A 12,424-nucleotide genomic window follows, 5' to 3' on the forward strand; every position below is an offset into this window, starting at 1 on the left:
ATCTGGTGCCCTCTTCCATGCTATATAAATAATAAGTAAATAATTTTTTTAAATGTCTTAATTATATGTGGGGGGGAGGTGCACTGAGTGTAGCTTCCTGCAGAGAACGCGCAGAGGGGTTGTGCCCCTTGAAGAAGGTGTCTGGTAGCTACCTGACAGGTGCTGGGAACCAAGCGCAGGCCCTCTACAGCAGCAGACACACTCCTGACCACTAAGCCTGTCTCTCCTTTTATTACCAAAACCAAAACAAAACAAAAGACACCTAAGTTATACAATTAGACCAAGCACAGCAGGGACTAGGGGCAGGCTCACTGGGAAAAGTGTGCACACATAAGGGCCTGAGTTTGGATCCTGGCACCCACAGCCATAGTCATGGCATGGTTCCAACCCCAGCTGGGAGCAGGGGCAGATAGATCCACTGAACTCAAAATAGTGAGCTCCCAGAACAGTGAGAGACATTGTCTCAAGAAATAAAGCAGAGAAGCACTTGAGGAAGAGATCCCTTTGTCAACCTCCACATGGACCATCATGTGTAAAAAAGCACACACACGTGCGCCTGTGTCAATGAACCCAATGCAAAAAGCTCAGCAAATGCACTTGCAGACTTTTCCAATTTTGTTGTTGTTGTTTTTCGAGACAGGGTTTCGCTGAACATTTCCAATTTTAATTCCCTAGCCAATCGGTCAACAAAAAATAAAAATCCGGGTGTGGTGGTGCACGCCTTTAATCCCAGCACTCAGGAGGCAAAGGCAGGTGAATTGCTATGAGTTCGAGGCCAACCTGGTCTACAAAGCGAGTCCAGGACAGCCAAGGCTAACACAGAGTGACCCTGTCTCAAAAAGCAAAAAGAAAAAAAAAGAAAAACCAAATAAACACGAAAAGCTACACTTTAAACATCTTTAATGATAAATACATACTAGTAAAAACGGTTAAGTTCTTGAATGAAGGGACATGTGAGGCCTCTGCATCATGGCTCCCAGCCTTTCCCTCCAGGCTGACGAGGTAACTGGAGGCCCACCAAACCAGCAGACTCCTCCACCGAACGCTCACCCTTGCCATGGAATTCCTGATGGAGGGCCACATGTTGCCGGATGCTACGCAAGAGGCAGAGATAGGTGGCAGCTTGGAAGTGAAGCTCATGTTGGGCTCTGCACAACTTCTCACTGGTGACCTAAGAAAGTAATTGGCAGAGTCAGAACCTCTGTCAACACCCCAGTGTACCCACATGCCCACAGAGGAAAAGTTAATAAGGATGTGTTCTCTACAAAGTAAACAATACAAATATGCATAGGTCTCTATTTTTTTTTTTTTTTTTTTGGTTTTTCGAGACAGGGTTTCTCTGTGTAGCCTTGGCCATCCTGGACTGACTTTGTAGACCAGGCTGGCCTTGAACTCACAGCGATCCGCCTGCCTCTGCCTCCCGAGTGCTGGGATTAAAGGCGTGCGCCACCACGCCCAGCGCATAGGTCTCTATTTAATACCTTCTTAGGAGCTCCATATAATTAGGAAAGCTGACCTCCAGCTTTGTTGTTTTGTCACATAAAGAATGCATGCTTTTCCTCCCTTAAAATAAATTAAGGCTGCTTTGTATTCTATAGCTTGAACATGCTATAAATCTTTTGTATGTGATAGGGTGCATTGAAGAAAGCACTGAAATGACCGCTCCATGGTATGGGTTGGTTGGTTGTTTTTTAATTTATGATGTATACAATGTTCAGCCTACACATACATCTCTAGGCCAGAAGAGGGCACCAGTTCTCATTATAGATGGCTGTGAGCCACCATGTGGTTGCTGGGATTGAACTCAGGACCTCTGGAAGAATAGTCAGTGCTCTTAACCTCTGAGCCATCTCTCCAGCGCGCGCGCACGCGCGCACACACACACACACACACACACACACACACACACACACACACACACACACACACACACACATATCCCTCATGTGGTTTTTATTGTGACTAAGAGAGAGAATACATCCAGAAGGCATCTGGAACACTCTAGAACAGAGAAGGGGGAAATAGTAGCAGATTGGACATGGCCAGGGCCATGAGAGAGCAAGAGAGAGTGGATTTTAAGGAGAATGAGTAGCTGAGGAGAAGGAACTGAGTGAGCTGGAACAGGCCTGGAAGTTGGGGGGGGCAGGTAAAGAGGAGGGGAGCCAGGATGGGGCTTTGAAATATTTAACAAGTACTTGTGACTAGGGGCCGGAGAGCAGGGAGGCTAGCGTAGACTTTGCTGTGCAACCACAGATACAGTTCATTGTAGAGCCCAGTCCCTTGTTCTAGAGCAAGGGAAACGACTCCTTCTGCTTCACAAGTCCCCGAGGAGCACTGGCTTTGTATAACCTCCAGACATCGTCCCACTTCCAGCGTCAGCTCATTCCTGCATATACGGATTTCCTGAGACCTAACTCCAAAATCAGAAACCGATTTTATCTAAAAAATAATGACTCTAGACCTGGAGCAGTGGTGCACACCTTTAATCCCAGCACTGGGGAGGTAGAGGCAGGATCTGTGTGAATTCAAGGCCAGGGTAGTTTACAAAATGAGTCTAGGACAGCCAGGGCTCTGTTACACAAAGAAACCCTGTCTACAAACAAACAAACAAACAAACAAAAAGGCTTTGTACTCAATAGTAATGAAGATAATATATGCAAATATATGAAATAAGTACGTTTTCATATTATTTAAACTTGTTTTTACAATGTAACCATCTGCCAAGTCTGGATCCTAATGACTTTAAGAACCTATGCTGGCTGGGTATTGGTGGCGCACGCCTTTAATCCTAGCAATTGGGAGGCAGAGGCAGGAGGATCTCTGTGAGTTCAAGGCCAGCCTAGTCTACAAAGCAAGTCCAGGGCAGCCAAGGCTACACAGACCCCACTATATGGTCTCGAAAAACCAAGGGGGAAAAGCTATAAAGTCCATATCCGTGTCCAGGATGACTCCAAATTATGGTTGTTGTCGGCTTCAGTTTTAGCACTCTGTCCTTAACTACTTTGGGGTTCCACGGTTGTGAGAAAGAACAGGAACATCAAGAATTGAACACAGATTAGTCCCTGGGCACCACTGCATACTTAATTCCTTTTCTCAGTCTGAATATCCAAGGTTAAAATCTGAACACTAGAGTGTGTAATATTTGCTGTACTTACTACAGCAGTGCTAGGACGCAGACCCAGGACAGGCAGTAAGGTGCCTGTTTACCATACCAAAAAAAACCTGGCCACCAGGTTCTTTCCAGCATCCCTCAGCCCCTCCCTAAACTTCCTCTCCCCCAGAGACTCTGCACTCTAGAATCCACACATTTTGTTTATCTTTCTCTCTCTGAAACACCCTCCCTCCGCCACTCACTGCCCCACTCCCAGCTTTTCTGTTTCCCTGTCTGCACAGTGACTTCTCTGACCTCCTGTGAGATCAGGCAACCTGCCCCAGAGATGCCCTGAATAAACCTGCCTTATATACTTTGTTGGTTTGGTTTTGTTTTTGAGTGCCACAAAAATGTACACGACTCAATTCTACATCACAATCAAACAGGCTCTTTGTGGAGGGATGTGGGTACCTCTGCTGCACAGACATTGTTTACGCTCTTTCCAAGGCTTCTCACACGACGATGCTGCTTCCCCGTCTGACCACCATCCCAATGTTGTTCTATTGCCCACTGGCTGCCATCTCCACACACTCATCAATCACAGTGATAAATTCCTTCAGTTCAGGAGGGTAGGGCCTTGCTCACGGTGGCGCCTCGGTGGGCTTGGCATGGTGGTGAAGGGGGAGCAGCCTCACAAACAGCTTGTTTGTTTTCTCCAACACAGTGTCTCTCTGTGTAGCCTTGGCTGTCCTAGACTTGCTTTGTAGACCAGGCTGGCCTCAAACTCACAGCGATCCGCCTGCCTCTGCCTCCCTAGTGCTGGGAGTAAAGGCGTGCACCACCATGCCCGCCGTTCCAGGACATTGTTTTTCAAGACAATATTTCTCTGTGTAGCCCTGGCTGTCCTGGAACCCTTTTGCGATCTTCCTGCCTCTGCCTCCCGAAGTGCTAGGATTACAGGCCCACGCCACCATACTCCTGAAATGGGATTACTTAAATTTCCTTTTTCCCCAGCCCTAGAGATGGAGCCCAGGTCTCAGGCATGCCACACAAGTACTGTCCCGCTGCCTTTTACAATCAGCCTTGGCATTTTGGGAGTTTGATTTTGTTGTTTTGTCTGTTTGGGGTTTTTTTTGTTTTTGTTTTTGTTTTGTTTTGGGTGGGTTTCTTGAGACAAGGAAGCTCTGGCTGGCTAATAACTTTCTTTATAGACAAGGCTGGCCTTGAACTCATGTATCTGCCTGGCTGTGCTTCAGGGATGAAATGTGTGGGACATCCTGGCTGGCCCAGTCCTGACCTTTTGAACACGAATTTATGGTGTTTCCCTGAGGTATTTCTTTTGTTACTGTTTTTTTCAAAACAGGGTTTCGCTGTGGAACTCTAGTTGTCCTGGGATTCAACTCTAAGCCAGGCTGGCCTCCCAAATGCTGGGCGTGAAGGCAGGGCCACCACACACACAGCTTTTTAACAATCTCAAAACCACTACAAAGTCCCCTTCAGGGGCACTAAAATGTCACCTCTGTAAGGGACAACGGCAGGCGTATATACCTTATCTTCCCCCACAGCACTCCTATCAACTATTTGAAACTGTAGGTTTTACCTTTGAATTATGCATTTTCTTATTTTTTCCTCCATTCACGTGGAAATTCCAGATCCTACTAGATTTTCCTAACCACCTCTTCCTCATACCACGGTCCACTGGTTCCATACCCTTGATGCTTATTTACGCTAAGCTTGGTCTTGCTTCACAGCTCTTCAGGTAGACTGTAGCCTCTTAAAAGATGCGGCCCATGTACATCTTTGTTTTTCAGAGACAGGTTCTCTCTGTGTAACAGTCCTAGCTGTCCTGGAACTCATCTGTAGACCAGGATGGCCTTGAACTCAGAGATCCACCTTCCTCTGCCCTCCAGGTGCTGGGATTAAAGGCGTGTTCCACCTCCTGGCACATCTTATTCTTGATATTTGGCCCAAGTTCGTAGTACACATTCCCTAATGTCATGACTTTGTAAAAAAATTTTAATTTTATTAATTTACTCAGATTACAACTCAATTATTATCCCATCACTTGTATCCTCCTGTTCCTCCCTCCTTCTTGATTTCACCCTATTCCCCTCCCCTAGGTCTAAGACTGAGGGGGACCTCCTCCCCCACTATATGGTCACAGGCTATCAAGTCTCATCTTGGTAGCCTGATTATTCTTCCTTTCAGTGCCATCAGGCAGGCCTCGCCACCAAGAGGAGGTGGTCAAATATGGAGCACCAGAGTTCATGTCAGAGTGAGTCCTCGCTCTCCATATAACTGTGGAGAATGTCCTGTCCATTGGCTAGATCAGAGTAGGGGTTCAATGTTTACTATTGTATTGTCCTTGGTTAGTGCAATAGTTTGGGCAGACCCCGTGGGCCTTGATGTTCTTGTAGGTTTCTAGGACCCTCTGGATCCTTCTATTTCCCTATCTCCTATATTTGTCTTACCTAGAGTCTCAGTAGGATGTCCTCACATCCATCCCAATCTCCTGGTAAGTGAAGCCTTTCGTGGGACATGCCTTTTGGGCTAGTGCCTAATTATAAGTGTGCATATACTAACATTGACTTTTTAAAAGCTAAGTGAATTTTAGTTCTAAGGTTTTGCATTGCTCAAATTCAGCAGTTAAGATGATTGTTTGCCAGGCACTGTGGCCCACAACTGTAATAATCCCAGCACTCAGGAGGCAGAAACAGGCTGATCTCCATGAGTTCGAGGCCAGCCTGGTCAACAAAGAGACTCCAGGACAGCCAAGGTTACACAGAGAAACCCTGTCTTGAGGAAAAAAAAGTTGTTCAAGGACATTAGGTTTCCTTCCCCTAAACTGAAGCAGAACTGTGCCTGAGCCTTAGCTGCCCCACTTTCATTTGATCTTGTCCAAAAGGCAGAGAATTGATCACCACTCCATTTGGAAAATTACCCATCTTCCATTGCCTTCTGACTGAGAGGGTATAGACTGTGGATTTTACAACAGTATCCCCCAGGACAGCTAGCATCCTGTATGTTTATATTCGTTACAGCAGTAAAACGTATCCTGCTTTACAGCAAGCTAATCATGTAGAGAACAAAACACAGTACTTACTCTTGAGAACTCTCGAATATTCCCCCACTAAACTGCCTTTTAAAATTGATTTTGTCTTTAATCTCTGCGCTCAGGAGACAGAGGCAATCAGATGTGAGCTCAAGGTCAATCCAGTCTACATAGCAAATTCCAGGTGAGCCAGAGTAATCGTGAAATTCTCTATACTCACCCCCCTACACACACACACACCCCACCCCACCCCAATTCCCATCACACAAAACCTTCGCTTCCTACAAACACTTTAAAGTGGAAAGGGTTCCCTTTAAGCGTGACGACCCCTAGGGCCGACTGCACACAACGCCCGCCCCTTAACTAATTCCACACCCTGGGTACCAGACAAACCAATGAAATCGTCAGAGACAGCTCCACCCTGGTGGGTGGCAGAGACGAAGTCCCTGGGAAGGTGCACCCCACGCGGCTCCTGGGTCAGTAGAGGATGAGACCACAGGTTAGCCCAGGGCCTGGATTAGGTGATTAAAAAAGCAGATACGTTTGCCCCGAGACCCCCGCGGCCCCCATGCCGAGGCCGCCCCCTCATCTTCCCTGCCTGGAGCCCGCTGGACGCGGCTTCCGTACCCGATGTGCCCGGAAAGCCTTAACCAGGTACCGGTAGGCTGCTGTGTCGCGATACGGTCGCCCGGTGGCTGCGTTTAGATAGCGCAGCTCCCGCAGAAGGCCTCGCAGAGTGCGCGCCGGGGACCCCAAGGCCGCCATTTTCCTGTCCTTGGCGAGCCTGGTCCCTAACAGCATAGGGCGCCCTGGCCGTCCACCCTCCGCGGCGAGCTGCGCGCTGGTCCGGCCCGCTCCGCCCCACAGCGCCGCCTGCCGACCGCCCTGGGGACTCCGCCAAGCGGCGCCCTAGGGAGTTAGAAGAAAAGCAAGGGAAGGTCCTTCTCTAGGGTCCTTCCGGCGGCGTCACTTTGGACTTCCATTAGCTATGGCCGCTGAGTCTCAGCGAAAAGGTGGCTGGCAGGAGAGAGTGTGGATCTGACAAAGGTCACGCTAAAAAGATGTGACCATTTTCTACTAGGGATGCCGACCTCCAAACTTTATGATACCCGCAGCCTAGGGGAAGAAAATGGGCTCGGCAAACTGCAGCCCCTCAACTAGTAAAGCCTCACATCAATTTCTCTAGTTTTAAGACAAAATGGCAGGGCGTTGTGGTGCACGAGTCTCATGCCAGCACTCGGGAGACAAAGACAGAGGCAGGAGGATCTCTGTGAGTTCAAAATCAGTCTGGTCTACATTTTTTGTTCCTAAGATTGCAAGCGCTATGTTGAGAAATCCTGTGCCAAAATAAATATACAAAGACGATGATCTAATTGTCAAAAAAGAGCAAAAAGCATACATCCACCCCAGATGGGACTCGAACCCACAATCCCTGGCTTAGGAGGCCAATGCCTTATCCATTAGGCCACTGGGGCTTCTGTTGGTGAGGCGCTGAAATAACATAATCAACCCATTTCCTGTTTTATACGTCATCACTTTTTAAATTTTTATCCTATCGCGAAGGACCAAATCTATTGTCAGTGTGGAATAAATGCCTGCTGGGAAATGTAGTTTAGATACCAAGAACCACAGTTCACCCTGCAGACTGTAGATGCAACGAAAGCAGAACCGGCTGCCGCGTTTGCTTACGTGTTGTGTCTAAGCGAATTAGCTCTGCGCCTGCGCAAAAGTTTGTCTGCAGGGATTCAGAGCCAATCGGGCTGAAATTTTTTGACCTGTTCTTCGTGACTCGCTCTGATTCCATTGAGATTTTTCAACTGGGCTACTTTCAGGCCTTCAAGGTTTGCCTTTGCTCTACCCGGTCGTTAGGTGGCGTGTGTGTACTGTTCAGTTTCTGCTTCCGGTTTCAGGGCCAGGGCCATTTACGCAGCCACTGACGTGTTAGAATGGTTGTTTCGAGTGGGCTGTAGACACAGGACGGCGAGAAGTTGGTAGTTGTTATGCTAGAAATGAGTTAGGAATAATTTAGAGTTAGGTTTGTATACCTTGGACAAAACCACTCTTTTTCGGGGCGGGGGTGCGGGGACCGGGGCGTTAAGATAGGGTTTCTCGGTGTAGCCCTGAGGGCCTGGAGCTCGCTCTGTAGACTGGCATTGAACTCGGGGTTCCGCCTCTCGAGTGCCCTCCATTTTCTAAGAGGTAGTTCAGCCTGCTACCGCCCATCACGCCTCATTACTCTCTGTTGAGTTAGCCGAGCTAGCCTCTTTCTCCAACCCCACCAGCCCGCGCATTGCCTTAGCATTCCTACTTACCCTCGGGGCCTTCTCACGTGCTAAGTGTGTGTCGGAAGCTGCTCCGGGTCCTTCTGCTTTATATAGCAAGGCTAAAGTTACTCTTGTCATGCCTGGTGGCGCCCTGGGGAGGTTGAGGCAGGAGGATCTCTGTGAGTTGGAAGCAGTCCTGGCCTCGTATAGTTCCAGGACAGCCTGCATGAGACCTTGTCTCAAGTAGCATTTTTGTTGTTTGGTTGGTTGTCTTTGTTTCTTTAAGACAAGGTTTCTCTGGATAGCCCCAGCTGTCCTGAATTCACTCTGGAGACCAGGCTGGCCTCAGATCTGCCTGCCTCCCAAGTGCTGGGATTACAGGTGTGCACCACGATTACTTTAAAAAAAAAAAAAAAAAAAAAAAATATATATATATATATATATTCCCTTCCGTTAGAACGCAAGTGCAACTGTGTGTCTCTCTTTCCAAGTGGCAGCTTTTGTATAGAGGCCTCAAACTGATTCTAAGCTATCAGGAGCTACCAGTGACACACTGCAGGACAGATACACATTAACTAAACAGATTCTTCCTCACGATCACACTTTACTTCTTTGGAATGTAGGATTCCCCCCCCTCCCCCAGCCCCCGCTCAACCAGGAGAGGCAGTCTACTTACAAGCATGGATTATTTGTTTATTTATTTATTTATTTTATGTGCATTGGTGTTTTAACTGCACATATGCGTGTGTGAGGGTGTGGAGGATCCCCTGGAACTGGAGTTAGACAGCTGTGAGCTGTTATGTGGGAGCTGGGAATTGAACACGTGTCTTCTGGAGGAGCTCTTAACCGCTGAGCCATCGCTCCAGCCCCACAACCATGGAGTCTTGACATGGAAATCATTCACCTTTTCCTCTGAAACCTATAAAAAGGGATAACCCCCCCCCAAAAAAAAGGGCCAGGCATGGTGGTGCACACCGCTAATCCCAGCAACTCAGGAGGCAGAGGCAGGCAGATCGCTGTGAGTTCGAGGCCAGCCTGGTCTACAGAGTGAGTCCAGGACAGCCAGGGCTACACAGAGAGACCCTGCCTTTAAAAAAAGAAAACCCAAAAAGGGATTACCCACGCTAATATCTGGGCCTGAACTCCCTTGGGTTCTCTGCCATGTCTGTGGATTTGTGGCATTAATAATTTAAATAAATTCCCTACTCAAAAGAATCGTCTACCCCAATGTCTCCTTGAGCCCCAAACCAGTAAGTGTTCATCTTTCCTGGCTCCCTTTTTTTTTTTTTTTTTTTTTACCACACTTAATCCTATTGTAGCTGTCTGTTTTGGTCTTTCATTTGGGAGACTTGTCCACCTCGAAAACCCTGTACCTAAGAGAAATACATGGTCTAACATGACATTTTAGGTTGAGGCATCTGAAAGTGATAGACATGGACGGGGCTTCACACTCAGAGCTTTGTGGCAGCTGGGAGCAGAGGCCAGAGAGCAGGGGGCTGGGGGCGGTGGGGCTCGATCTCAGGGCCCTCCACTTCACCTCTGAGCAAGGAGGCGCCCAGGAACAAAACCTCCTAGATAGACCAAGATGGACGTGAAAAAGCTCCGAGAGAATCAGGAGTGGGAACAGGCTGTGTTCCACAGCAGATCAAGTCGCCCTACGAACCAATCTATTGGAACCAACCATAGCAATGGTGCTATAGTAACTGGAAACCGGTGGAAACTTTTGGATAAACTGTCCTGTATCACCTTTCTCCCACTCCCACCACCGATGTGGTAGGAAGCAGAGCCACGTACCTAATTGGGAAGTTTTTGTGGGCTCACTGTTCTGCCTTTCTCCCTCCAGGTTTGATAGCTCTTTCCTGCTTAGTCCCTTTTTATACTGCATTTGCATATATATTTTATATATTTTTTTATATATGCACGCACACACATATATATGTAAGTCAGGGTGTGTGAAGTCTGGACAGAGATTCTTGAGCTCACTCATAGCGGGCAGGACAAAGAGGAAAAGGAAGACTGCCTTCCAGACTTGCCAGAGACAGAAGTCAGAGAGTTTAGTCAGACTCCCAGTATTCCAGTCTCCAAGAGGCAGCCATGGCTGCAGGCAGAGGCACACTCATTCCCACTGCTGCTTCCTGCCTTTTGTTTGTTTGTTTTGTTTTTTGTTTTTTGTTTTTTGAGACAGGGTTTCTCTGTGTAAAAGCCCTGGCTGTCCTGGAACTCTCTATATAGACCAGGGTGACCTCAAACTCACAGAAATCCCCCTGCCTCTACCTCTCGAGTGCTGGCATTAAAGGCGTTCACCACCACGCCGGGGCTTCCTGCCTTTTAAGACCCACCGCTTCTGAGACCTGTGACTCCAGGCTTTGAGGCTGTGGGGGGATCTGTGGTATTCTCAAAGCTGCTCCGCTCTAGGCTAACACACTTTTGCTTTTGCTACAAGAGTTCAGCCCTCACTGTTGCATTCCAGTTATCAACCCTGAGTGCCTGAGTGGCCACCTGGTGTTCCATCCGGCTGGAGAGATGGCTCAGAGGTTAAGAGTGCTGCCTATTCTTCCAAAGGTCCTCAGTTCAATTCCCAGCAACCACATGATGGCTCACAACCATCTACAATGAAATCTGCTGCCCTCTTCTGACCTGTAGGTGTTACATGCAGATAGAACACTGTATACTAAATACATAAATCTTAAAAAAAAAAAAGTCCTCCTTGTTTGTTCACCCCCTGATTTTCTTTTTTTGTTGTTGTTTTTTTTTCCAATTGCATCATGGAGAGAGCAAGAACAGAATCTAGTGGGAGCAAGAGAACTGACCCTGACATCTCAAAGGAACTTACATCATTTGGCCCCAGTGTCATATTAATGATACATTGATGAATGAAGAAGCTGAAGAGATGGCTCAGTGGTTGAGAGCACAGCTGCTCTTCCAGAGGATCTGGCTTCAATTCCCACACACACATGCACTTGTTTCATGCCCTCTTATGGCCTATGTGGGTACTAGGCACAGACACGTGTGCAGACAAAACACACAAACACATAAAATAATAATTGTTTTCTTTTAAAGAAGCCTTCATGAGCCTGGACAAGGCCCAGCATCCCAGAAGCTCAGCGTGTTTATTATGTACAATTGAACAGGGAGGTGGGGTTAGCACATACAGCTAGACAAGGAGGCAGGGCTGTTATGTTTTATACAGAACAAGGAGACAGGCTTAGCTGATCCTGGTAGGGACAGTGCTGCTCCGCAGGACCAGCTCCAGGAACAGGGCAGAGAAGAGAGGTGGATCCGCGGTAGTGAGGACTGAGCAGGCAGTGAACAGGTGGTTAAAGAACGGAAGAAAAGGAAATCCTTGAGACTCAGGCATATGTGGTACAAGCTGAAGGTCTTAAAGCCCGGGAGAACTTTTCTTCTGGCTCTCTGTCTCCATCTCTGGCTCACTGTCTGTCTGACTCCTTGTTCCTTGCTTGCTGGTTTCTGTCTAACCTCTTGCTTGCTGGTTTCTGTCTAACCTCTTGCTTGCTGTTGCCCATCTTTTGACCTTTTTTGCTGTTGCCCATCTCACTCTAGCTGCCTCTCTCGTGCCTGCTGTTCGCTTGCTGCTTTCCTTGGGCCAAGTCCAGTATTTTATTGAAATGAAGTTCAATTGTTTTCATTATTGAAATGAAGTTCAATTCTTTTTCATTACAGATGATGTCATGATTTTTTTTTTCATCTTTTACAATCACTGGGGAGTAAAAAAATCAACAGAGTAACAAAGAAATACAAAAAGTTCTGTAACTTACAACAAAGCAAACAACAAAGATTAATCAATTTTGAAGCAACGGGCAGCATGACCTGATTGTTATCTTTTAAACAGTACACGGGAAAGTTTAATCATAAATTTCCCCAGGCTAAAGCCAATGTGTTTACAAGGGTGTTATAGCAATATACCTTGAGCTAATATTCTCTGAAGAAAAAACTTGACTTACTCCCAGTCGCAACCCAACAGGTATGTTATGCAAGCCTAGGCTAACTGCCAAGGAG

General features: G+C 47.3%; 1 protein-coding gene across 1 annotated transcript; it reads right to left on the minus strand.

The window, feature by feature from the left end:
- Window positions 1–883: 883 nt before the first annotated feature.
- FMC1 (formation of mitochondrial complex V assembly factor 1 homolog) lies at window positions 884–7,018 on the minus strand. The gene is made up of 2 exons (XM_084785546.1): window positions 6,771–7,018; window positions 884–1,171 (listed from the first exon to the last, which is right to left on the minus strand). Exons 1-2 carry the CDS (start codon window positions 6,942–6,944, stop codon window positions 968–970), a joined length of 378 nt encoding a protein of 125 aa, XP_084641672.1. The 5' UTR covers window positions 6,945–7,018; the 3' UTR covers window positions 884–967.
- Window positions 7,019–12,424: the final 5,406 nt, after the last annotated feature.

This window comes from Acomys minous (genome assembly GCF_964271855.1).
Source record: "Acomys minous genome assembly, chromosome: 6".
Classification (NCBI taxonomy): domain Eukaryota; kingdom Metazoa; phylum Chordata; class Mammalia; order Rodentia; family Muridae; genus Acomys; species Acomys minous.